Source organism: Danio rerio, chromosome 15 (genome assembly GCF_052040795.2).
Source record: "Danio rerio strain M-AB ecotype USA chromosome 15, GRCz13ab, whole genome shotgun sequence".
NCBI lineage: Eukaryota > Metazoa > Chordata > Actinopteri > Cypriniformes > Danionidae > Danio > Danio rerio.
In genome coordinates, this window is record NC_141035.1 from 39083781 (window position 1) to 39110747 (window position 26967).

Consider the following 26967-nt stretch of genomic DNA (forward strand, 5'->3'; position numbering starts at 1 on the left):
ATTACCCCTTCCTTTTTTTCTTCTTTTATTTATTTTGACGATGCAAGAACAAATGCTAGTATGTTAAACTGTGCATTTTAGATTGAAACAATATGTCATGGCTCCATGCGTTTCATTATATGCAAATTGCTATTCACTTAGTACAAACACCATCCGCATTCTGGTTGTTGTTTATACTGAAATATAACATATCGTGCTATAGCTGCGTGAAAACACAAACTTGCACCCGCCCCGAGTTCCGACACACACAGTCCGCGGGGGAGAGCAGAGCAGAGCACTCGGTGTAAACAGTTGCAATGTGACGTGTGGTGGAGGAAAAGTCGAGTTCAGACGGGACGGCGACAGCATCTTTCCAACAGACAGAGGAATAAATCAAGTTATGGAGCTTACACGGTAAGAACATCTCTTTAAGTTGACACCTTTAATTATTCTCCGTCAGTAAAACAGCCTGCAAGATAAACGTTAGATTAAGAAGCTGTCAAACTGATCGTTCGGCCATCCAATCAATAGTTATCCATTTACTTGGGTTAGTCCTTTGATTTAAGTTTCTGTAGCAGAGATTAGCCCACTGTAAGCACTTTAACCTAAACGTTTATTAATGTGCTACTTGCAATATGAGAATGTGCTAATTTATGATGTGATTGCATACGTCTATAAACCGAGCGATACAGAATCTAGCGGAAAAAGGTGAAAGCCTGTTGCTTGGTTACCAATAAACGAACGTAACGTTACGCTACTTTTCTGCTAGCAAGCGTAACGTTACATTTTTTAACATAACATTTCGAGCCATTGTGTTCCTGAACTCTAATTATGCTATTTGTGATAAGTAATAACTCCCTAAACTAGTTTTAAATATTAATTCCACTTAATTAAGTTATTATTTAATGAATAATGACACACTTTTGATTAATCTTGTTTAAATATCAAAGCAATGTAGCCTAATGGTTGAAATAAACCCCCCTCTCTGCTCACTGCAGTGTCTTTGTGATCCTGGCCCAGTGTGTGTGGCCCCTGTGGACTCAGGTCATCCCACTCTCAGACATGTATGGGACCATCAAGTCTCCAAACTTTCCTGAACCCTATCCTAAAGAAACAGATCTACAATGGAATATAACTGTACCCGATGGATATCAAATCCGACTTTATTTTATGCACTTTGACATAGAGCCTTCATACCTATGTGAGTACGACTACCTAAAGGTAAGTGGATGTTATGTATCTATCTCTATTTTAACAAATGGCATTTTTATCTATTCTTAGCACAAATAACTGTACTATATTTGCATTTTGTCACAAAACTAGCACCTATTTTGATGATTCAAATATAGGACCATGTGATATTTAAATGTTTCTTTTTTTATAAATCTGCAAAAATGTCAACAATTCTGTGTTTTTCTGCCAATATAGGGTGCTTTGTGTACATTAATGTACATTAAATGTTTTCAGCAAATGGCCGCAATATAACAGAGTGAAATATTTAAGGGGGTCTAAATACTTTCCGAACCACTGTATTTGGTGTTTTTGTAAACAAACATAAACCAAAAAAAAAAAAAAAAAAAAACGGCAAAAAAAATAAATAAATAGATTATTTTCTTTCTTGTAATATACTAGCTAAAGGCTCAATTTCTATGTTGTATAATCTACTTCTGAACCAATCATCTACCCTAACAGATAACATTAAGAGTGCTTGGGAAGAGGATCTTTGTGGTTCAATTTCGAATGATCTATGGAACGATATTCTTAAAAAAATTCACTCATCATCAATGTGTGCCCGACACTCCCTTATTCAATTTAAAGTAGTGCACAGAGCTTATATCTCTAAGACTAAATTAGCCCAAATGTTTCCAGGTACCAGTCCTTTGTGCAATAGATGTAATTGTGCTGAAGGCACTTTATTTCATATGTTCTGGACTTGCCCCAACTTAGAGCATTTCTGGAAGTTTATATTTGACACGTTATCTGTGATTCTTCAGCACAAGCTGGATCCAGATCCACAGGTGGCACTATTTGGGGTTACTTCAGAGGATATACAGTTGCCTTCTTCAAAATGTAAAATCATTTCATTTTCGACTTTATTGGCACGTAGGGCTATTTTGCTAAAATGGAAGGATTCTAATCCTCCCACTCATGCTCAGTGGATTAGAGAAATTATGTCTTGTCTTCATTTAGAAAAAATCAGGTTTTCATTAAGAGGGTCGGAGGGAAAATTTTATAAGGTGTGGCAACCTTTTATTGATTTTGTGGAAAATCTCAAATAATTTGATTTTTCTATACATATGGTCTGTATGGTTATATGTTAGCTGAATAAATGCTTTTTCTTTTTTTTTTTAATTTTTTTTTTTTTAAATTTTTTTTTAATGTTTTTATTAATTTTTCTTGTATGTTTATTTATTTATTTATTTATTTATTTATTGTTATTATGGTTATAATAATTATTATTTCTTTGTAGTTGTATTTAAACCTACATGTACAATTGTATATTTGCTAATTTTTGGCTAATGTGAGCGCTATCCCGCTGTTGGATTGGTATGGGTTTGGGGTTTTTATTGTTGTTCTTTCATATTTGAAAAACTGAAACTCAATAAAAAAATATTGAATCAAAAAAAAAAATAAATAAAAAAACAACAGAAAAAAAAAAAAAAAATATATATATATATATATATATATATATATATATATTTATTTAACCATCGTTAGCCAAGTAACGTCGCAAGTTGCGTCATTACAAACATAGTTCTTTGATTTGGCGTTTCTCAAATCCATTGTTCCAACGAACTGCGTCTCAAACTTGTATGATTGCAACTACACATCTAGAGCTGTAGTTAGAAGCGTAGTTCCTGGTTGTGTTCTATTCCCAGTTATTTTAGAACTTTTGGAATATTCTAACATTTTAAATTGGAATGGTTAAAAAAACATTAAGGTCATCTCTCTTAGGTGTAATTTGCTTTAAGTAATTTGTTACAGTTCAGTTTTAGCAATCTTCATATTGACATGTGCGTTCCCTACGCAGTGCACTTCGAAAAACATTATGCCATTTTGAACACAGCCATGGCTCATGACGAAAGCTAAAGGTGACCTTTTATTTAAAAGCAGAATTTATGTTACGTCTTCAAAGCTTGAGAAAACAAAAAATATAGCATACTTCAATGACTTTAATTTATAGTAGGTTATTATTTATTAAGAAATGTATCTGTATTGTACATGACATGGGCCTGTTGGTTAGAACATATCAGCAATGGCTTGAATGTGTTTTACAATAAAAAAATAAAAATAAATAAATAAACAAGATCCTACCTAATAATAAAAACACTAATAATAATTATGATTGAGTAGTATTTTTCTTCATTTCTTCATAAATAGCCTATTGTAAATTACAACCATTAATGATTTATATGATTTATATATGAGATAAGGTTTATGTTAGCTAAGTGGTTTTTTGTTTTAGAATAGAATAGGGATTGTTATCAATATATTAGTAAAGGAAACATAGGCCCTATATGGGCTGTTTACATACTGTATGTTTAAATTATTATGGAAAACGAGTGCATGTTTTTATCAAATTTAATATTGGATTTTGTTTTTAAATGCGTGTAAAATAATATAATTTGCACCAAAAGTATGGGTTTTTTTCTCCATAATTCCGGTTTAGAGCATCGTTATGGATGTTTTAAGTTATAACTAACATGGTTTAAACAAAGGATCTGCGACAGAGAAACAATTTTGGAAAACACACATCACTACATCGTTCTTTTGCTAAATGATGCATCGTACTATGATAGTTTAGCCACCAGTTATGTCGTTGTTTAGGAAACGCACCCCTGTTCTCTTATTATTGATTTTCATTTTATTTAAAGACCTTGTTTGTGGAGATGTATGGGGCAACGTTTTGTTTTTAAACTCAGATTTTAGTGCAGAGCATTGACTTCATATAATCTTAATGGTCTGCATTGTCTGTCAACAGAAACACAAAAAATGTTTTCTGAGGAACTTGGCTGAAATAATATTGACTAGGCTGTATAAATCAAAACCAATGAAAATGGCCTGAATACGACATGATGACATTATGATAACGTCATCATTTGTTGACCTTTTAAGTAAGCTTTGGCTACCTTTCATTGAATATATTTGGCAGCACTGACTACATGCCTGCAAACAGGCACACACACACACACACACAAAAACTTGCACTGTGAGACCTGTTTGCAAGTCTGCATTTTCAGGTCTCCAAAACATGGTATGATCAAAAGTTTTGAGTTTTTACAAAAAACAGTGTTAGTGTGAACACCACTGTTTAAAACATGGTAATACTTGGTCTCAGTGTGTATGTTTTTAGTTCAAAAGTTGAAATTATTATTCTTTTTATCCTGTTTTGTTGGTATTGATTTCGAAGGCTCTTCATTTCAGACAATTAAAGAGCACATAGATCCGTCTAGACGTGCCTAAAAGATCTTTTGTTATGTTTATTGTAAGCCTCTTACTTCAAGTCTCGGAATTTTATTGTTTCAATGGGTCAGAATAGCATTTGGTAGACAGGTCTGTGGCAGATGCCCTGGTATCCTGGGTGGATAGAGTTAATGGCATTTAATTCACAAGAGCCAGTGTGATGCCCACACTACTGGGGGGCATATTCATATTCAAATACTCTCAGTGGGCCCCACAGCAACCTGCTATGGAAACAAGCCAGCAGACCAAAAAACCGGGTGGCAGACAAAAAGTTTACAGACACACATAATGACTGTTGCACATGTGAACATGCATACAGGGTTTTAAAGAAGAGTTTAGACATTTCCTGGTGATACTGACAGCATGATAACCTTGAATAAAAATATCACAGTATTTTGATGACTGCTCTAAGATAAGTTGCTTTTGGGCGAAAAACAATAACTTTTTCCCCATTGAGCACTATATTTTTTTATTTTAAGAAATATTTTGGAACAGTAAACATGTCAGGCTAAATAATTAAAATACACTCACCTGCCACTTTATTAGGTACACCGTACTAGTACTGGGTTGGACCCCCTTTTGCCCTCAGAACTGCCTTAATCCTTTGTGGCATAGATTCAACAAGGTACTGGAAATATTCCTCAGAGATTCTGGTCCATATTACCATGATCGCATCACGCAGTTGCTGCAGATTTGTCGGCTGCACATCCATTATGCGAATCTTCCATTCCACCACATCCCCAAGGTGCTCTATTGGATTGAGATCTGGTGATTGTGAAGGCCATTTGAGTACAGTGAACTCATTGTCATGTTCAAGAAATCAGTCTGAGAGGATTCACGCTTTATGACGTGACACGTTATCCTGCTGGAAGTAGCCAACAGAGAATGGGTACACTGTGGTCATAAAGAAATAGACATGGTCAGCAACAATACTTAGGCTGTGGCGTTGACATGATGCTCAATTGGTACTAATGGGCCCTAAGTGTGCCAAGAAAATATCCCCCACACCATTACACCATCACTTCCAACCTGAACCATTGATACAAGGCAGAATGGATTCATACTTCCATGTTGTTGATGCCAAATTCTGACCCTTCCATCCGAATGTTGCGGCAAAAATCAAGACTCATCAGACCATGAAACGTTTTTCCAATCATCTATTGTCCAATTTTGGTGAGCCTGTGTGAATTGTAGCCTCAGTTTGCTATTCTTAGCTGACAGGAGTAGCACCTGGTGTGGTCTTCTGCTGCTGTAGCTCATCTGCCTCAAGGTTGGACGTGTTGTGCATTCAGAGATGCTCGTCAGCATACCTCGGTTGTAATAAGAAACTCGGTTGAAACACTCAGACCAGCCTGTCTGGCACCAACAACCATTCCACATTCAAAGTCACTTAAATCACCTTTCTTCCCCATTCGGTTGCTCGGTTTGAACTGCAGCAGATCGTACTGACCATGTCTATATGCTGAAATTCATTGAGTTGCTGCCATGTGACTGGCTGATTTGAAATTTGCGCTAACAAGCAGTTGGACAGGTGTACCTAATAAAGTGGCCGGTTAGTGTGTATCATTAACTTCTGTTGTCTTCATTAGTTTCAAAAACACAGAAATTCAGTGAAATGCAGCGTGTCCCACATTTGAACTCCTTTAAAAAAGGCTAATAACCTTGCCTGTTGTGCAGTCATTTAGCTTGAGGTGTGTCTGGTGAAATAGCTGTGCAATTAGGATTCTTGCATTGGCATAAGCATGTCTCACACATCTTTGGTAACTGGGGGTTACCGTCCGTTCACTGACACGGGTAAAGTAAACACTCAAGCTGGGAGCCAGATAAGAGACATGTTTAGTGCTGTTTGCGTGTGCTTGTGTGAGTGTTTGTGAGCACAATGAAGACTTGGCTGTGGTCTCGGTCTGCAGTGTTTGCATGTTTGATTGACAGTTTGGCTGTCTGCTGAGTGTAATTGTGTTGATGCGGATGCCAGTTTTTGTGTTTGTGCAGATATTTCTTAAATTGAGGGTTTGGCAGCATTCTTTGGTGTAATTTGTGCGGGTTCATCCAAAGAAGGAGAGACTGGGAGTGTTCAAACTGTGTGGCCTTTTATATGTTCATGCAGGTATATTTAGAAAGTGGTAATCTTTTCAGCATTTTACTCTCACTGATGCTTTTGATATTATTTGTTTTGTGAAAAAAAGATGAAATGCTGTGGGAAAAGGCACCATCAACGTTCTGCATATAATGGAAAAATGACAATTAAATAGAGACAACATGGAAATGAGTAAATTGTGGATGATTTATCACTTTAAATGTGCATACGGAGTTACACAAATGGAAAAACAAATTGCCTGCGATAATTTATCGGACATTATGATAGTGATTATGCATATCAGAGTAGATTATTTTGGTTTTCAAATGCAAAAATACTGATATTAAATATAAGTGCGTCCATTTTTAGCTATGTAAGTAAATCCCCGGCGACACTGTTGCTCACTGTTGGTTAATGTTTTAATTTTAGAAGTTCCATACATGGTGGAATGGTGGCTAAGTGGTTAGTCTCACAGCAGAAATATTGCTGGTTCGAGTCCCGGCTGGTTCAGTTGGCATTTCTGTGTAGATCTGGCATGTTCTCCCCGTGTTCACATGGGTTTCCTCCAAATGCTCCTGTTTCCCCCCACAGTCCAAAGAGATGCAGTATAGGTAGGTCCACACGGAATCTGCACGCGCAGAATTCTGCAGATTTTCCGCAGAATTACGCAGATTTTTAGCCATCATTAATTCTGTTTATTTACTTGAGTAAATGTGTGTAAATCTGTATTTATTCATTTTTTTTTATTAATTAAAGTAATATTATTGACTAATATGAAAATGTTCATCAGATTTATGTACAATGCAGTGTGTACAGTCATATTTTCTGTCTTTTAGTGGAGATATTATATGAGAGACTTGATTTGTTTACCAAATAAAGTAAATCTAATTGGATTTGCATTTTAAACATTAAATAAAATTTTAAAAGGTATTACTTTTTATTTCATATATTAAGGTTTTACTTACGATACTCCCAAAATTCTCAGCAGAAATAGCAAAAAACGTCCGCAGATTTCGTCTGGCCCTAGAGGTGAATTGAGTAAACTAAATTGGCCGTAGTGTATGTGTGAGACTGAGTATGGATGTTTTCCAGTACTGGGTTGCAGCTGGAGGGGCATCTATTGTGTAAAAGATATGCTGGATAAGTTGGCGGTTGATTCCGCTGTGGCGTTCCCTGATTAATAAAGGGACTAAGCCGAAGGAAAATGAATGAATGAAGTATATTCCCAGTATTGCAAATCTGTCTTATGTGCTTCATATGGTACAATAGATTTGTGAAAGTCTTATGGGTTTGTATGATACAATAAAAAATAATATAGATAAGCATTATCCAAACTTCATTTTCATATGAGCCTTTAGGAAACTAGTTTTGTTGAAACTGTCGTCTGTTTTTAATAAGAGTTTCTTGATAAATAACAATTTAAAAAGAGTATATGGAAACACTTTATTTTGATACTCCATTTGAATATTAGTAGACTGTCTGCTTAATATCTGTTGATACTGCTCATTCAATAGACATTTAGCTGACTTTAAGAAACTTTGCAAGTACATGTGAACTTGTACTAACCCTAACCCCAACCTAACAGTCTACTTATAATATAATGAGAATGTCTTGGCAAGGAGATGCAATGTAACTTATATTTAACAAACGGACCATCAAAATAAAGTGTGAACGAGTAGATTATTACATGTATTTACTGTATAGAAAAACACATATAGACTGAATGGGGTCCAGAAATTTTGTCCCTGTAATTTGTCCAAAAAGGAAATACGTATAAATATATTAGATATTATGATATTCATTTACCAGTGATGGGTTGCGGCTGGAAGGGCATCCGCTGCGTAAAAACTTGCTGGATAAGTTGGCGGTTCATTCCGCTGTGGCAACCCCGGATTAATAAAGGGACTAAGCCAACAAGAAAATGAATGAGTGAATGAATGATATTCATTATACATATTAGAATATATTATTTTGGTTAGCAAATGCAAAAATACTGATACTTTAACACAGGTTTGGTCAATTTTAGCTACATAAGTAGATTCCAAAATATAATAAGAGAATTCCGAAAGTATTTCGGCGTTTTACTTAATCCTGAGCTTTTCTTCAAAGCACACAAAATTTGGTTTGCAAATTAAGAGTTTGAGTTTTACTATCGAAATCGTTCTTGCTTGGGCAACACAGTGGCACAGTGCGTAGTAAAATTGCCTCACAGCAAGAAGGTCACTGGTTTGAACCTCGGCTGGGTCAGTTGGCATTTCTTTGAGGACTTTGCATGTTCTCCCTGTATTGGTGTGGGTTTCCTCCGGGTGCTCTGGTTTCCCCCACAAGTCCAAAGACATGTGGTTGGTGAATTGGGTAAGCTAAATTGTCCATAATGTGTGTGTGTGTGTGTGTGTGTGTGTGTGTGTGTGTGTGTGTGTGTGTGTGTGTGTGTGTGTGTGAATAAGTGTGTATAGATGTTTCCAAGTGATGGCTTGCAGCTGGAAGGGCATCAGCTGCGTAGAACATATGCTTTATAAGTCGGTGGTTCATTCCGCTGTGGCAACCCCAGATTAACAAAGGGACTAGGATGAAAAATAAATAAATAAATGAATGAATGGATTCTGCTTTTCTCTTAAAGCTCGTAAACCTTTTGGTGTCTACAACATTTTCCACTATGGTCATAAAGGCTTGACTATAGTGGTGTTTTATATGAATGCCTCAACCAAATGTCTTCAGCCTTTAAACTCTGTTTATCACAGCTCTTTAAGGTTTGTTACAGGCTGTCATAGACTAGCTCATTATTATGAACTGTATACCAAAGCTGCGTGGCCTCTCTTAAATGTAAGAAGGTATATTTACTGGATGACTCTAGTCTACAAAACTCTTCCTGGTGTGGTGCCTTCTTAATAGGTCAAAAAGCCACTGTGCCCTACGTTCAAGTAAAATTGAACATTTGTCTGTTGCTTGGGTTCAAACTGAAATAGGGAAGCGAGCTTTTAGTCATGCCACCCCTCATCCTGGAATACACTCAAGTCTGAAATGAAAATGTCTGAGCTCATCCTGATTAAATAAATTCGCTCTATCCTTTATATTTCTTAATGTATGTGTTTTTGACAGTATGGCTGAATAACCAAACTTGTAAATGAGATCTCGATCTCAGTGTTTTTTTTTTTGTTTTATCTGGTTAAATAAAGAAACATTATAATATTTAGAAGTGTCTAATGCACACCAATGCTGATTTTGTATGAAAGAATAAAAACTGGAACATTGTGAATCTTTACCAAATCTTTATTGTCATGAGATCTTTCAGAAAAATCTTCTGAAAATTGTTTTCTATTTTTATTATAAGAATGTCTTAATGAGTAGCAAGTTCAAAAGAATAAATAATAAGCATATTGTTACATTACACACTTTCAAAAATGATATTTACTGTTTGGTGTAACTAGTTAAAATGAGCTGAAACAACACAATTCTCTAGGTTTTTTTGGGGACAACTTAATTCCTTTATGTTGTTTCAACACAACTTGATTATGTGGAACCCAGCATGTTTTACAGTGCATGTACACTCAAATTATGTTTATTGTTTGTTCAAACTACTTATTTAAAATGACCTGAAACAACACAATTCAAAAGTATTTTTAGGGATAACTTGACTTGTTTTATGCCCAATACACTTAAATTGTATAAAACTAATAAGTTAACTTAATTCCTTCATGTTGTTTTAACACAAATCTATTGTGTGGTACCCAACACTTGTTACAATGTATATTTACTATATTGAGAAAAACACGTATAGACTGAGAGTCAGAATCAGACTGAGACTGGGCTCATTATTGCTGTAATTTGCATTCACACAGGTATATTCAGACATCGAGGAACTGGCTGTTTTTTGTGGAAGAGAGAAAACTGACACAGAACGGGTTCCTGCATCAGATATCATCCTGTCTCCAGGAAACGTGCTCAGTGTGGCTTTCCGTTCAGACTTTTCCAATGAGGAACGCTACTTTGGATTTGAGGCTCACTTCAGTGCGATTGGTGAGTGTATCGATAAACATAATCATGTTTGCTTTCTAGTTTCTTACAGAAATTTCTCTTCATTTTATCTTTCTGCAGATGTAGATGAATGCAGAGACAGAAATGATGAAGATCTTGTCTGTGATCATTTCTGCCACAACTACATTGGCGGCTTTTACTGTTCCTGTCGTTTTGGGTTCCTGCTTCATTCCGACAACAGAACCTGTAAAGGTAGAGTTTGAGAATCACAGAATTTAATGACATTTCTAGAGCCCAAAAAGTGCAAAATTGCTAGATTTTTCTGTACTTGTGTGTTCTACACTCTGGGTTTAACAGATTATATAATTTGTCTGTACCACTGAAAGTTGCACATGATTTTAAAAAGAAACAAAAGAGGATTTGATTCTTAGCAGAAAGAGATCCCTCATATTGTGCCCAAATAGCAAATTGAGTTTTCTGAAATTGTTTGGGTTTGGACAGATACACTCACCGGTCACTTAATTTGGTACACCTGTTCAACTGCTTGTTACCGCAAATTTCTAATCAGCCAATCACATGCCAGCAACTCTATGTATTTAGGAATGTAGACATGGATCATGCTGCAGTTCAAACTGAACATCAGAATGGGGAAGAAAGGTGATTTAAGTGACTGAATGTGGCATGGTTGTTGGTGCCGGGCTGCTCTGAGTATTTCAGAAACTACTGAACTACTGGGATTTTCATGAACAACCATCTCTAGGGTTTACAGAGAATGGTATGAAAAGGCGAAAATATCCAGTGAGCGGAAGCTCTGTGGGCGCAAATGCCTTGTTGAAGAGAATGGCCAGACTGGTTCGAGCTGATAAAAAGGCAACAGTAAATCAAATATCCAATTGTTACAACCGAGGAATGCAGAAGAGCATCTCTAAATGCACAACATGTCCAACCTTGAAGCGGATGGGCTATCAGTAGAAGACCAAACCGGGTACCAATCCTGTCAGCTTAAAACAGGTAACTGAGGCTACAATTCGCACAGGCTCACCAAAATTGGACAATAGAAGATCGGAAAAACGTTGCCTGGTCTGATGAGTCTCGATTTCTGCTGCAATATTTGGATCGTAGGGATCGTAGGATCGTAGAATTTGGCATCAACAACATGAAAGCATGAATCCATCCTGCCTTGTATTAACGGTTCAGGCTAGTGGTGGTGGTGTAATGGTGTGGGTTATATTTTTTGGCACACTTTGGGCCCATTAGTACCAATTGAGCATCGTGTCAATGCCACAGCTTAGGTTGGTATTCATTTTGCTGTTTTAATTCAGATATGTAAAGTTTTATTATTATTATTATTATTATTATTATTATTATTATTATTATTATTATTATTATTATTATTATTATTATTATTGCTGATCTGGATAAATTATCCTATCTCTGACTGAGGAATCATAATAACATCCAAACCATGATTCGTTGCACACCTTCTTGAGTAAATATCCAGCAAATCACTGAACTACTGACCAAATAGTATTGGTGTTTTTACACGTCCCTAGAACAGAAGTTTGACCCATTTCTTTTCTGCTTTGCTGCTAAACAATGGCAGTTTAAACACTGTTTATATGTGGCTGAATGAAGAAAATCCTTTAATTCTCCTAATACCCCTGAAAATGTTAATTAGTCAGTTAAGTTCACGTCACAACTAAAAAGATCATTCCTTTTGAGTGTGTGTGTGTGTGTGTGTGTGTGTGTGTGTGTGTGTGTGTGTGTGTGTGTGTGTGTGTGTGTGTGTGTGTGTGTGTGTGTTTGTGTGTGTGTGTGTGTGTGTGTGTGTGTGTGTGTGTGTGTGTGTGTGTGTGTGTTTATGCACTATAAAACTGCTTTTTAATTAAGTGTTGCCCATTTCTCATGATTCATAATAGTTTTCTGTGTATTTATGCTTTAAATTATGAAAAAAATATGGGACCTTGACCCCTTACAACTTTTGATGTTGAGAATTTATTTAACAAAGTAACTTTTATTGACATTTTGGTAGTTTTTTAAGAAATAATGTACAGTATTTATAAAGATCTATAAAATAGCAGAAAAAGTAGCTGTACTTGCATAAACACAGATAATATATTGTATCAGGCTTCTAATAATGTTAATAAAAGGGACTTTAAGCCACTTTCAACATCACAAGATGTCAGAGCAGAGATTGAAATCTTATAATTCCATTAAAAAGTGTAAATACTTTTAAAATTAAAAGTCACAAGCTACAAGCAGCAAGAGTTTTTATGTTGTCTTCATGTGTGTAAAACTGTCCTATAAATCACTTTTTTATATATGCATATTTACACATGAAAACCAAGCCGTCAGGAATTTGCTCTGAATTGCATAGATTTTTTTCAATAAATCTCATACCATTGGATTATCTAGGATTAGTTGATGGAATTTCTAATTAAAAAGCAGTGCTTTAGAATTTTTACAGTGTTGCGCATGTCCACTAATTAAAATGTGCACGTTTGTATAATGTTTGGAGATGTTGCTGTAATATGTTGTAGTGTTAGTTAATGTGTGTCTGTTTTATATCTGGCCTTTGCCCTCTCCTCTACTGATTGTAGCCAAGCACCAGCAGCTAAATATTTACATTGTGGTGGTCAGTGAGTTGTGGATAAACTTGTGAACTTCAAACACTCGATTAGAACAGTTGCAAGCTCTGACGCTTACATGCATTTCAATGTAATTGTTTACTTCTTATTTCGGAGGGATTTTAAAAGCCATTGTAGTGTAGATAGACTTGGTGTTTTGTAATTTTACGACTGCTGCTCATGCACATTTTTGCTTCGGATTCCGAATGATGCTGAAAACTAAAAGGTTGTGTTTGTAATTTCAGTGGAGTGCAATAAGAATGTGTACACGGAGCGCTCTGGAGAAATAACCAGTGCTGATTTCCCAAAAGCGTACCCCAAAAGCTCTGAGTGCAAGTACAGCATTGAGCTGGAGGAAGGTTTTCAAGTCAGTCTGGAGTTTGATGACACGTTTGATATCGAAGACCACCCTGAAGTCTCCTGCCCTTATGACTTTATCAAAGTGAGACTCCTACAGCTTTTCTGTGAATATTTTGTGTGTTTTTTTTATGAATATTTGAATATACAGTTAAAGTCAGAATTAATAGTCCCCCTGTATATTGTTGTCCCCAGTTTCTGTTTAATGGAAATAATTTTTCATCATATTTCTAAACATAATCATTTTAATAACTCATTTTTAATAACTGATTTATTTTATCTTTGCCATGATGACAATAAATAATATTTGACTAGATATTTTTCTAAATACTAGTATTCAACTTATATAGTGACATTTAAATTAATCACTAGATTAATTTGGCAAGTTAGAGTAATTAAGCAAGTCATTGTGTAACAGTGGTTTGTTCTGTAGAACAATTGCTTAACGGGGCATATAATTTTGACCTTAAAATGGTTTTATGAAAATTCAAAACTGCTTTTATTTAAGCTGAAATAAAACAAATAAGACTTTATGCAGGAGAAAATATATTATCGGAAATACTGTGAAAATTTTCTTGCTCTGTTAAACATTTTCTTTTTGAAAAAGAAAAACTAATTCACATTTTGACTTCAACTGTAGGTCAAAAACGAGATAGCATCAAAATAAATTGACTGTGATTTTTTATTTTTTTTATATATACACTGAAATCATAACACTCTTAAATGACTATTTTAATGTGTTTGATAAAGTATGACATTATATATTAAAATATGACAGTAATATTTGATAATAACCTTTGTAAAAATATTTAAAATAATATTCCATCATAATTCAGTGTGGCAGAGAAATTTATGTAAAAGCGATTCAATATTCTCATCATATTTAATATGTAAAAATGTACTACATTTTAATTACATTTAAAAAAATTTAAAACATGTTATCAACATAACTGTACAACCTTAAATGATAGTGTAAAATATAAACATATACATGAAAAATTAATAAGTAGTTTGTGGTGACACTACTGAATGGTAAATAATTATTCTAAATACACCTGACAATAATTTTTGGTATATAATTAATGTACTGTTCTACTGCTACTGCACATTTAATGGCATTTGATCATTTTTTTAATGAAGAGTTACAGATAGCGTATAATTAGATCATATAATTTATTATAGCTTATTGTTATATAATGCCACTTATATATACATACTAAAGGTAAGTCATTCTGTTTTTCATAATTTGTAGTTAACAATAAAAGATTACTCTAAAGAAAAGCATTATCCTAAATATTTGCACTATATTAAAGAGCACCTATGATGAAAATCAACTTCTGTCAGCAGTTTGACTGAACTGTGTGTAGGTATAGTACAGGGATCACCAAACTTGTTCCTGGAGGTCCGGTGTGCTGCAGATTTTAGCTCCAACCCTAATCCAACACAACTGAACAAGCTAATCAAGGTCTTACTAGGTATACTTGAAGCACCCAGGCAGGTGTGTTGAGGCAAGTTGGAGCTAAACACTGCAGGGACACCAGCCCTCCAGTAACAAGATTGTTGACCCCTGGTATAGTGTGTCCACTGTCATATTGGAGTGAAATAACCCAACGAATCTCTTTTTTAAAATTTCCTGACGCTTAAATAGGATACAAATCTCAGTGGTTTTGAGGCCCACCGCAACGTGACATTTAAAAGTGTGTTTTTCCCCACCCACCGAATTGATTGACAGGTGCCATGTTTCTATAATAACATGTATACACATGTCCACAGAACACTTTTTTGCAAAGAAACCAGGATTAAAAAATCAGTTCCAACTCTAAGTTTTAAAAACAGAGCATGTTTGTAGTAAAGACAGTAAAATTGCTATGTAATTCCTAACCGCTATAATCACCACGGCTGCATGGTGTCAGTAAAAGCGCTTTTATATGTATGTGTGTGGTGGCATTTGTGTGTGATTCATCATTTCAGAAAGGCTTGATTAAACTCCACCACAAATACATGAATTACTTGATATTTCTGACTAATGAGCTGTATTTCAGCTTCATCCGTGTCTGTCTCTGTCACTGACTTCTGTTTATCTGCTGTAACGCAGGAGATGCAGATATGCACGTGGAACAGTGGGCGGGGAGAAGAAGCTCATTTGCATTTAAAGCCACAGGCTACAAAATTCTGGAGGCTATAATAAATAATCTGATTGGTATTTTGAGCTGAAACTTGACAGATGCATTCTGGAGACACCAAATGCTTATCTTGTAAGGGGTAAAATAGGTTCCCTTTAAACATTCATTCATTTCAAGTCCATTTATTAATCTGGGGTCGCCACAGAGGAATGAACCGCCAACTTATCCAGCATATATTTTACGCAGCGGATGCCCTTCCAGCTACAGCCCATCACTTGAAAACATCCATCCACACTCATTCCCACTCATACACTATTGACAATTTAGCCTACCCAAATCACCATAGCGCATGTCTTTTGACTTGTGGGGATCTTCACAAGTCCAAAGACATGTTCTCCTCCGAACATGGGGAGAACATGCAAACTCCACACAGAAATGCCAACTGACCCAGCCGAGGCTTGAACCAGTGACCTTAATGTTGTGAGGTGAATGCTACCCACTGCGCCACCGTGCAGCCCCCCCTTTAAATGTTAATTTATTAATATAGGTTTATTTTAATATGGAGTGTTCAATGCGCTTTTACATAAATCATAAAAACAATGTGTTCAAATATTATTACTTTAATAACAGATTAATGTAAAGAAAAGGGTTATTGTCTTTCAGTCTATACTGTTACAGTATGTGCAGTAGATAAAACTTATTGTTTCCTTTTCAAATCAATTTTACTAATAGTTTAATACAAATTATTTTAAGTTTTTTGGGGAAAGAAATATGTGCATTGCTAAATAAAATATGTAGTGTATGATATTTTTCAATCATGTTTATCCACAGATTCAGGCAGGAGAGAAAGAGTTTGGTCCATTTTGTGGTGAGAAGTCACCTGGGAAGATCCAGACAGGAAGTAACATCGTCAACATCCTGTTTCACAGTGACAACTCCGGAGAGAATCTCGGCTGGAAACTCACTTACACCTCTACAGGTTAGAAATTCACTGCACCATACGATTGTTCATTTAGAAGTCTTGAAAACATAGGTGGGTTAATTATGTTTTGTACTGTTTGACTGTGTTTCTACTTGACATTAACATGCTTCTATGGGTTATCCAATGACAGCTGGTCAGACAAGACTAATTAACATTTCCATCTGCTAAATCATATGTTTAATTTGATGTTGTGACCACTGGTGTTTGGATGAAAATGAAAATATCAGATGGAAACGAGGCCTAGAAATAAGAATCTATACATGTGAATAAATCTAGATTCTTATCTAGATATAAGAATGTTTTATGTACCATTTTCCACCCATGACTACTGCATTTAAAATTTGCACTGTACTTCCAAACTAAGTGATACAGTACATGTGGCTCTGTGCTTTAATGTTTTTCATTATTAAATATTGTTGCACTTTTTAAGGTGACATTAGTATCACAAACTTTTAAATAAACCAGTCTTTTCTTTAAACCAGTCTTTACAGTACAGTAAAATTCAATATGTATCTATAATGTCAGTGTGGAAGGACTCATCTCAAGATTTTGGGGTTATTCATGGTCTGCTCAAAGTAATTTGTTAAAGGTCCTGTGAAATTAAAATGACGTTTTGTAGATGTCAGCATCAGTCTAGATAGCTCCAAAGCAGTGACACAATTCATATTTAGAAGATATGAAACTTATACAAGCATCCAAAGCTTGCAGTTTGTCTATTTCGCCTAAATGGATCGACTATTTTTTCATGTCACCTCATACTTCCGTTTCTCATCAAATCTTGACCAATCAAATGCTCTTTAGTATCTCTCATACCCTATTTCTCATTTGCTTCTCAATGTGATGCGCTTGAGCTCAACCACGCTCACAGGCAGAGCTGTGATGAAAGCAGAAAGCTACTGGTTGTTTCTTAAAAAGGGAAGGAGCTGATATGAGTCCCGTCCTGTCCTAATGTTTTTGGTTGAGATTAAACATCAAATTAAAATGCACATTTCAAAGCATTTCACAGGATCTTTGATTCTAATAAGTGAAGTTTCACAAGCTAATTCCGAGAGGAGCACGTGATATGATTGACCGCAGCTGGTCTCTCATCTACAATCATTAGTTAGCCAATCAGATTAATCCAAACTCATTATAAGTCGCCTAGGAAAAATTACTCCCTTATCTTCCTTTACAGAACAAACCCCTCATCCACCTCTTCTTCCCCTCTCAGGGGAGCTCTCGAGAACTTAAACTTTACAGACACATTCTTACAAAAGACTTATCTTAAATCTTGAAAAAGGGGTAAAATAGTTGTCCTTTAAAGGAACTATTTTTAAGCATGAATCCTTTTAAAATGTTAACATTTTTATCAAAATAAACTTTACAAATCTGATTTTTATTTTATGTTGCTCTTTTTTATTGTTATATATATTTTTTTTTCAAGAGTTCACACTTAGATAGTGCTTGACTATTTAAGCTAGTTTGGCATGCTGTCCCGGGAGAGAACCCTGAGCTCGGTGATAGATGAGCCCAAGGCTCCCGCCTGGTCAATAAGCATTAGGAGGGATATGAGATCAGGTAGTTCTCGATAGCTCCCAAAATAAATCACTATTGGCGCTAATTTGTAGTATGTGCTTGTGACTTTAACTTTGCATGGTTTTTTAGGTGTGGGAGGAAACCGGAGTACCCGGAGAAAACCCACGCGAACACGGGGAGAACATGCAAACTCCGCACAGAGAGTATCGGTTGGCTCAGCTAGTGTTGAACCAATGACCTCCTTGCTGTGAGGCAACAGTGCTAGCCACTGAGCCGCCGTGACGCCCGAACTGAGGAGGAGGGAGAAGGGAAGGATGGGGGGGTTTTCCAAAAACGAAGATGAGGAATGGAGTTTAGGCTGGATATTTATATTAAATTTAGAGTGATCCGATTGGCTAGTTAGTGATTAGTGATACGGATCAGCTGTAGTCAATTCTATCACGTGCTCCTCTCGAAATTAGTTTGGGAAACTTCACTTCAAGAGTTCACACTTAGATAGTGCTTGACTATTTAAGCTAGTTTGGCATGCTGTCCCGGGAGAGAACCCTGAGCTCGGTGATAGATGAGCCCAAGGCTCCCGCCTGGTCAATAAGCATTAGGAGGGATATGAGATCAGGTAGTTCTCGATAGCTCCCCATAAATGCCATTGTGTCGGGACAGCAGCCGTGTATTCGAAGAACGCCCCCCAAAAGGCTAGAATTGCTATATCCGGCTGCTGGATATAGTGATTTGAGAAGAAATTAGAGAGGTAGAGGAGATGCAGGCTTGTAAGAGCCTTGATGGGAAAAGATGGGACTCTATCTCCGATGGAGGTAGTGTAAAAATAGGCAAATGTTATGAAATAATGTATATGTCCGCATGCGGGCATATAATTATCTATTCATATGGGCATATATCCATATACGCACGTGTGCTGTGTTTTTTTTTTTTTTTTTTTTTTTTTTTTTTTTTTTTTTTTTTTTTTAATATGCACATATGAATAGGTAAAATAAAACAAATTAAGCTCGTGGAGTGACTCGTGCTCGTAGTCACAGTTCGGGAAGAGCTTAGGGGTGACGGCACTAGTGAAAATGTATATGCGCGGCGTAGGCGCACGCGGCATATGATTATATTATTCATATAGGCATATATTTGTAGGCATGTTGCGCATTCCTCATATATGCGTATATAAACAGTCAAAGCAAAATAAATAAACAAAAGAAGCTAGGGCTGGTGGGGGGGGGCAGTGACGTGACTCGTGCTCGTAGTCACAGCTCGGGAAGTTGAGCTATCAAAGGCTGGTTCTAGAAGGAGTCGGGAAGGGGAAAATTTGGCCGATGGAGACTCCTACTAGAGGAAAAAGGGGGGTTTTAAGCTCTGGGACCGCTCCTGCGGTGGCCAGAGCTTAGGGGTGACAGCACTATGTAAAAATGTATATATCCGCATGCGTGGGCGCATGCGGGCATATGATTCTGTTATTCATATAGGCATATATTTGTAGGCGTGCCATACACACTCCTCATATATGCGTATATAAATGATCAAAGCAAAATAAGATAAATAAAAGAAGCTAGGGCTGGTGGGGGGGGGGGCAGTGACGTGACTCGTGCTCGTAGTCACAGCTCGGGCAGTTGAGCTATCAAAGGCTGGTTCTAGAAGGAGTCGGGAAGGGGGAATTTTGGCCGATGGAGACTCCTTCTAGAGGGCAAAAGGGGTTTTAAGCTCTGGGACCGCTCCTGCGGTGGCCAGAGCTTAGGGGTGACAGCACTATGTAAAAATGTATATATCCGCATGCGTGGGCGCATGCGGGCATATGATTCTGTTATTCATATAGGCATATATTTGTAGGCGTGTCATACACACTCCTCATATATGCGTATATAAATGATCAAAGCAAAATAAGATAAATAAAAGAAGCTAAGGCTGGTGGGGGGGGGCAGTGACGTGACTCGTGCTCGTAGTCACAGCTCGGGAAGTTGAGCTATCAAAGGCTGGTTCTAGAAGGAGTCGGGAAGGGGGGAATTTGGCCGATGGAGACTCCTTCTAGAGGGAAAAAAGGGGGTTTAAGCTCTGGGACCGCTCCTGCGGTGGCCAGAGCTTAGGGGTGACAGCACTATGTAAAAATGTATATATCCGCATGCGTGGGCGCGTGCGGGCATATGATTCTGTTATTCATATAGGCATATATTTATGTGGGCGTGCTATACTCGCTCCTCATATATGCGTATATAAATGATCAAAGCAAAATAAGATAAATAAAAGAAGCTAGGGCTGATGGGGGGGGCAGTGACGTGACTCGTGCTCGTAGTCACAGCTCGGGAGTTGAGCTATCAAAGGCTGGCTTCGCAGGAGTCGGGGAAGGAGGGAGGAAATGGAGACTCCTCTGAGCGGGGTGGTGGTGATGCTGGGCGGGGATTGGCGGGGGTGGGGGTGGGGGGGGGATAGTTACGTTATGGGTTGGTATTATGACTCATTGACATGGTCTTCTGGGCTTCTTTAAGATGACTTTGGCTTAGGCGAATGTATGACTTGAAGGCATCAGATGTCCACCTCCCCAATGTCTGTATATGCTGTTGAGATAGTCCTCTATGAGCTGCGGTAGTGGCGGCTCCGATTCTAAATGAGTGGCTGGAGTATGGTTCTGGAGAAATGCCAGAAAGGCGAAGGACTGCTTTAAGGTGTTTTTGAAACCAGAAGCGTGTTACTGGGCGAGATAAATCATCTATGAAAAGGGGGGAGAGAGGGGTGGGATTGAGAGTTTTTCTGTAGTGAATGTATGCTAGGAGTGTTTGAAACGGGAATGTAGAGGAGGGGATGTCGAATATGTAAATTAGGTGTCCTTTGCGTGATTGATCGGTCTTGCTTTGCTTGATGAGGAAGGATATTGTTTCCCCGTCAACCAAAGTTAGATCTGATATGGTGGGGTGGATGCTGGGCACGAATTTTGAAGTTATAGAAATTTCGGAACATCTTAGGAATCCGAAAAAAGAAAGTATGAACATAGCATCCAGGGTACGATCTGTGTGTGTGGATACATAGCCTTTACGAAGGGTGGAGATACATTTAGACAGTATATGGTGTGTGATGGGCAGCCTAGAGTCTGGGAGGGAGGGGTGGGTTTTTTGAACGCCTTTAATAAGAAGGCTGGTTTGCGAATTTGCTATATCATCTGAAGTAGAGCCATGAATTAACTTGTGAAAGAATTGGATGCCACTTAAATAGCTTCTGATGGAGCTGGCTTGTATGTTTTTGTATGAATGGAGGTATGTGATGAATGAGGTAATTGTAAGCAAGGAAAAATCTGGAAATGATGTGTTGTACAGGAAATGGAAATGTTTGAATGTATTCCATGCAGTAAGATATGTTTGTAAAGTTCTAGGAGCAACAGCATTTAAAATAAGGGAGATGGACGTCTGATGCAGGTGATGCATAGGGTGGTTTATAGGAATATCATCTCTGAATAAGGAGGCACTGGATGCGGATGTAGATCTGCTTCTGGTGCGAGCATTCGAAATTTCTGAAACAGAAAACGAGAGAGAGAGTCAGCAATTTGATTATGAAAACCTGGTACATGTTTAGCTGTTATGATAAACTGTTTTTTGGCGGAGGTCCAAATGAGGCGGCGGAGGAGCGGCATTAGCGCGGGAGAGTGTGAGCGCCTTTTGTTAATGCATTGAACAACGGCTTCATTGTCGCAATGGACTAGAATGCTGGAGGCGGACCATTCATCTCCCCACAATATGGAAGCGGCGACTAAAGGATATAATTCGAATAGTGCTGACGATTGATGGTGAGGGGGAATTTCGATCATTTGGTGAGGCCATGAAGATGCGAACCAGCGACCCTGGTAGTATCCACCGAACCCTATTGAGGGAGCGGCGTCTGTGTATAGTTGAATATCGATCGGGGATTCTATCAGGTCGCTATAGAAAAAGGAACAGCCATTCCAGCACTTTAGGAAGGAAATCCAAAGGCTGAGTTCGTGACGGCATTGGTCGGATAGAGAGAGAGAATCATCTAATCCGGGGACCGATGCTGCTAATTGGAGAAGGTGAGTTACAAAGGGACGTCCTTGGGGAATGATACGCATGGCGAAATTTAAATGTCCTAAAATGGACAAAAGTTCGCGCTTTGAGCAATTTTGATTTTCCAAAAATATTGAGGATAATGCGATGATGCGGTCGATTTTTTCTTTAGGTAAGGAGGCTTGGAATTTGTTTGAATCCAATTTGATGCCTAAAAATTCTAGTGAAGTACCAGGTCCCGAAGTTTTTTCCTCTGCGAGCGGAATGCCGAGATTGTCGAAAACTGTTTTTGTTATTGTCAGGTGTTCTGTTGCGGGGTTACTCGGGGGTGAGATAATGAGGAAATCGTCGAGGAGATGTAGTATGTGCGCGATGCCGTAGTTATTTGACAGGATCCAGCATATAGCTTCCGAAAGCATGTCAAATATTTTTGGACTACTTCTGCATCCGAAGGTAAGGCGTACGGCGAAGTAGAATTTAGATCTCCAATTAATGCCAAAGAGATGCCAGTAGTCGGGGTGTAACGGCATAACTTTGAATGCCGAGGAAATGTCTACTTTAGCGAGCCAAGCGTTGCGGCCGACTAATTTGATCAGGGATATCGCTTGGTCTATATCGTGGTAGTTTAGCGCGTATTCCTCTGGAGGAATGATGCTGTTAATGCTAGAGAAGCAAGAATTATGAGGGGATGAAAGGTCGATTATGAGGCGTTTTTTGCCAGAAAATTTTCTGGTAGCTATGCCGATTGGACTAATTCGGTATACTCTGAAGGGGGGAGCAAGAAAGGGACCGATCATAAAATTATTATCGATCTCTTTCTTGATCAGTTGATCTACGACTTCTGGTTCTGCGGTGGCTGACATTAAATTAGGGCAGGCCAGGTTGTAGGACGGAAGAGTAGAGACGCCGGGGTGAAATCCGTTGGATAAACCTGTAATGAGAAAATCAGAGAAGTTAGAATCAGGGTGCAAACTTAATTCATGAGCAAGTTGAGAAATATTAACAGGAGTCGACAGATACTGCTTGGATTTTTTATTAGCTTTTTGGACTTGGCAAACAATGCGTGCGTGCGCGCCTCCGCAGTAGTTACAGATGTGGAGAAATTTGCATGGGTGTCGGTAGCATCTTCCGGAATTGAAGTTGAAGCAGGGATTATGAGAAGATTGATTTCGGGAAGAAGACTGAGAAGGAAGAAGAGCAGGGATAGCGGAGGTGGATGTACGAGGAACGTAGCTGGTGGATCTTGGATTAGGTGGAACTGTATCAGAGGGAGGGATGACGAAGGGACAGGAGGTGGTGGAGTGGAGACTGGAACGGCAGACCGCGCAGGATAGATTACGGCAACCGAGAAAGACTCTGTTATGGAGATCAAAGTCGATAGCCCCCCAATATTGAATTTGATTCCATTGTGAGACGCGAATTGCGCATTTTGCTGAAAATAACTTATGATAGGTGTAAAAATGTGTTCCCCCATAGGAGAGCGCGAGCTCCGAAATAATGGCCATGTAATCGTTGAGCTCGCGCCTCCTATGAGGAAAAACCGAGCAAATTACCTCTGTGTATCTGGAAAAAGCTACGTGAAATTCTGCTAGTGAAAGAGTGCGGGTTTGAGAACTGGTGGATGGTTTCAGTATGAGTGCAAATTCGCCGCAATCTATCTGGCGTTCTGCCGTGGGAGGTGCAATGGGTGAAAGAAGTGTGGAGAGATCTATGTCAGCACCTGAGATGATGAGATTCCTGATGGTATTGGAGACGGGTGGAGGTTCCAGAGCTGGAGCATTCTGAGGGATGGGAAGAGGTACGGCAGTGGCTAGGGTGAAGGGGGGGTGAGTGGAAGAAATGTTAGTAGGGAGAGGAGGATGCGGAGGAGGGTTAGTATTAGATGCGAGTGCTTGGTGGAGGGATGAAGAGGGCATGAATGAAGGAATATTGGAGGGAGAAAAAGAAGAAGAATGAAGAGGAGCATTAGTACTGATATTTGTAGGCTCGTGTGAGTGGATGAGGTTGGTAGATGTAGATGGAAGGTTGGAAGGAAGAGAAAACTGTAAGGGATTAGTAGCATAAAGATGAGGACTGGGAGTTGCGCTAGATTGAGGAGCTTGTGGCCAGAAGAAGGTGGCGTTGTTTTGCTGGGTAGCGTTGATGTCTGGGTTATTGTCCTTGGTTTGATTAGATGTGGTTCCAGTAAAGCTCCTATTATCTTGGTGGTGTTGGGCTTGTGGTTTTTTGGTGTTCTTGGTTTTTCCAGTTGCTTTTCTTGGTCCGGGTTGGTTAGAGGCTGGCGGAGAAGCGCTGTGCTGGGGATACGGGGCGTGGCGGGAGCGAGTGTTCCTGGTGGGCGGAGTCGATGAGGTAATGGATGTGTACAGTTTGAGGAGTTCAGTCTTATTGCATCGGCTTGGAATGGAAATGCCGGCGTCTGTGATGCTTTGGCGGAGTTCGTTTGCGGTCATGTTCCTGTTGATGGTTGGTGAAGATGTTGCGGAAGCGTACGAAGAGGCTGGTGAAGGTGGATGGAGATTTGTAGCATACGGGGATGAGGATTGAAGACGGCGAGATAACCTTGTTGCTGTTGAACGGATTGGCCTTCGGCCTCTTACTGTAGCCTCGGGCTCAAGCTGGTTCCCACTCTGGGTAAGTTGATGCTGGTCCTCGGCTGAAGTTTCTAGGATAGCGCCGCTTTCATTAGCTTGGTGGAGATTGTTGTTGTTGTTGTTGTTATTGCTGCTGCTGGTGGTGGTGGAGAGCGTTTGGTGCTTTTCCATTTTGCAGATTTTTTGCTTGCTTGAGTCGCTAGCTGTTTCCGTGTCTTCCAAAAACGAAGATGAGGAATGGAGTTTAGGCTGGATATTTATATTAAATTTAGAGTGATCCGATTGGCTAGTTAGTGATTAGTGATACGGATCAGCTGTAGTCAATTCTATCACGTGCTCCTCTCGAAATTAGTTTGGGAAACTTCACTTAAAGTGATAGAAACATGATATTTATAAAACCTCAACATTCTTCCAAATATCCACCTTTGTGTTAAACAGAAGAAAGAAACAAATGATGACAAAACTTATTTTCTGTTCTTGGCCAAAAACTTCATATTATTATATGAATCATATTGTTAGTGCTTTGTTAGTGCTTTTGTAAGCTTTGTTAGTGCTTTGTAAGCATGATCAAAATCTATTTTACATAGGTATAAAGCATATTTTAAAATAATAGTTCTATGTTCTATGATATGCTGTAATAAATTTGAACGTCATTGTTTTTCCTATTATTTACCATGTATATGTAGACGTTACATGAGACATTACATTATGAAAATGTACTTGAAAGTTCTGGAAAATGCATGGGATTTTAGTTGTAAAAATGTGTATGAATCCTGAATTATAGAAACATGATATTTATAAAATGTTGTAAATTTGATCCGTGCTTTCCATAAAGAAATAGCCAGAGAGCTGATATGCTAAAGTCAATACTCTTGGTTCCATACCTTTATGAGTCTCTTTTTTCTGTTGAACTCAAAAGGGGATAGTTTGAAGAATGTTGAAAACCGGTAACCATTCACATACATAGAAAGATTAAAAACTGTTATGGAAGTCAATGATTTTAACATTCTTCCAAATATCTATTTTTGTGTTCAACATAAATAAGAAGCAAATGATGACAGAACTTTCATTTTTTAAGTGAACTATGTCTTTAAATATCAGGTGTAAACCAGGCTACTGTTCCAGAAATGAATATGTTTGAATATGTTGCCGTCTTCAGGTCCTGAATGCTCTCCTCCAACGCCGCTCCTCAATGGACAACTAGAGCCTCTGCAGCCTATTTACATCTTCCGAGATCACATTACGCTGACCTGTGACCCCGGATACTTGCTGAGACAGGTTAGGCGAAGGTCACCATTCATTTGCGCTGATAAAGCCACTGACCGTTGCATGATTGAGATAAATCAGCGCTGTTTTACATCACACACTGACGGTCGCAGTCTCTCTTACAGGGTGATGAAGAATTCGAGCACTATCAGATCGAGTGTCTGAGGGATGGGAAATGGAGCAGTGGCGTCCCGCTGTGTAAAAGTGAGTCTTTTAACAGAGATAGTTCTGTTTTCCATCTGTCTTGTTTTTTTTTTTCCTCACTTGCCCTTTCTCACTGTTTTCTTATTCTAATTCTCTTTGCTGCCACCAGAGAAGGAATCTCAAAGGAGGAGTCGTTCTCTGCTGAGCATTTTAACCAATCAGATACTGAGTTAAATCCTTAAAGGGACTGGCAACTACGGCGCTCATGGTGCAGCATGGATGTAGCACTTGATATATTCATTGCCTTTTGACAATGTTGGGGTTATTAAGATATATTTATTGGTGGCAGAGGTTGATCCAATTTGACAGTAAAGCAATTTATAATGTTCCAAAATAGTTCTGTTTTTAGGTTTTTCACTGGTTTGGACGTTTCTATTCATCAAGTAATAGTGACAAAGATGTATATGGGTTTTGATAAAAATACTAAGGAAAGCAACTGTTTTTTTGGGCCTTTTTTAGAGCATCATTGACACTGAAATAGTGTTTATTTACTTCTCTTTTACATTATGAGGGATCAATCATACATCTTTTGATGTTGAAAAGTTTAACAAAGTGATTTTATTATCTATATTTATGGTCCTGGACCCCAAAGGAGTTTATTTTTAGGATATATTTGTGGGAATAGGCAAAAATACATTATATATAAAATTATAATTTTTTTTACAAATTGTTACAGAATTCATCAGAATCGTATTATGTTCCGTGTAGAGTGAAGATGTTTTGTGAATTTCCTTCTGTAAATATATCAAAACGTTTTTTTTTTTTTTTTTTTTTTTTAGGAATATTGCTTAGAGCAGAAT

At 38.0% G+C, this 26967-nt stretch overlaps 1 protein-coding gene across 3 annotated transcripts in view; it reads left to right on the forward strand.

Moving 5' to 3' along the window:
* The first annotated feature begins 232 nt into the window (after nt 1-232).
* The window catches only part of masp1 (MBL associated serine protease 1), a 36546-nt gene continuing 9811 nt past the window's right edge, over nt 233-26967 (forward strand). Inside the window, exons 1-9 of one of the 3 annotated variants that reach the window (NM_001386257.1) lie at nt 233-393; nt 978-1200; nt 10360-10537; nt 10616-10747; nt 13368-13564; nt 16434-16581; nt 25857-25975; nt 26089-26167; nt 26277-26603. In NM_001386257.1, the coding sequence (NP_001373186.1) occupies nt 380-393; nt 978-1200; nt 10360-10537; nt 10616-10747; nt 13368-13564; nt 16434-16581; nt 25857-25975; nt 26089-26167; nt 26277-26341 (1155 nt within the window). In that variant the 5' untranslated portion in view covers nt 233-379 and the 3' untranslated portion in view covers nt 26342-26603. Of the gene's footprint in view, nt 394-977; nt 1201-10359; nt 10538-10615; nt 10748-13367; nt 13565-16433; nt 16582-25856; nt 25976-26088; nt 26168-26276; nt 26604-26967 lie in introns of those variants that run through there. The other 2 variants (NM_001386256.1, XR_015508177.1) reach the window with 2 other exon arrangements.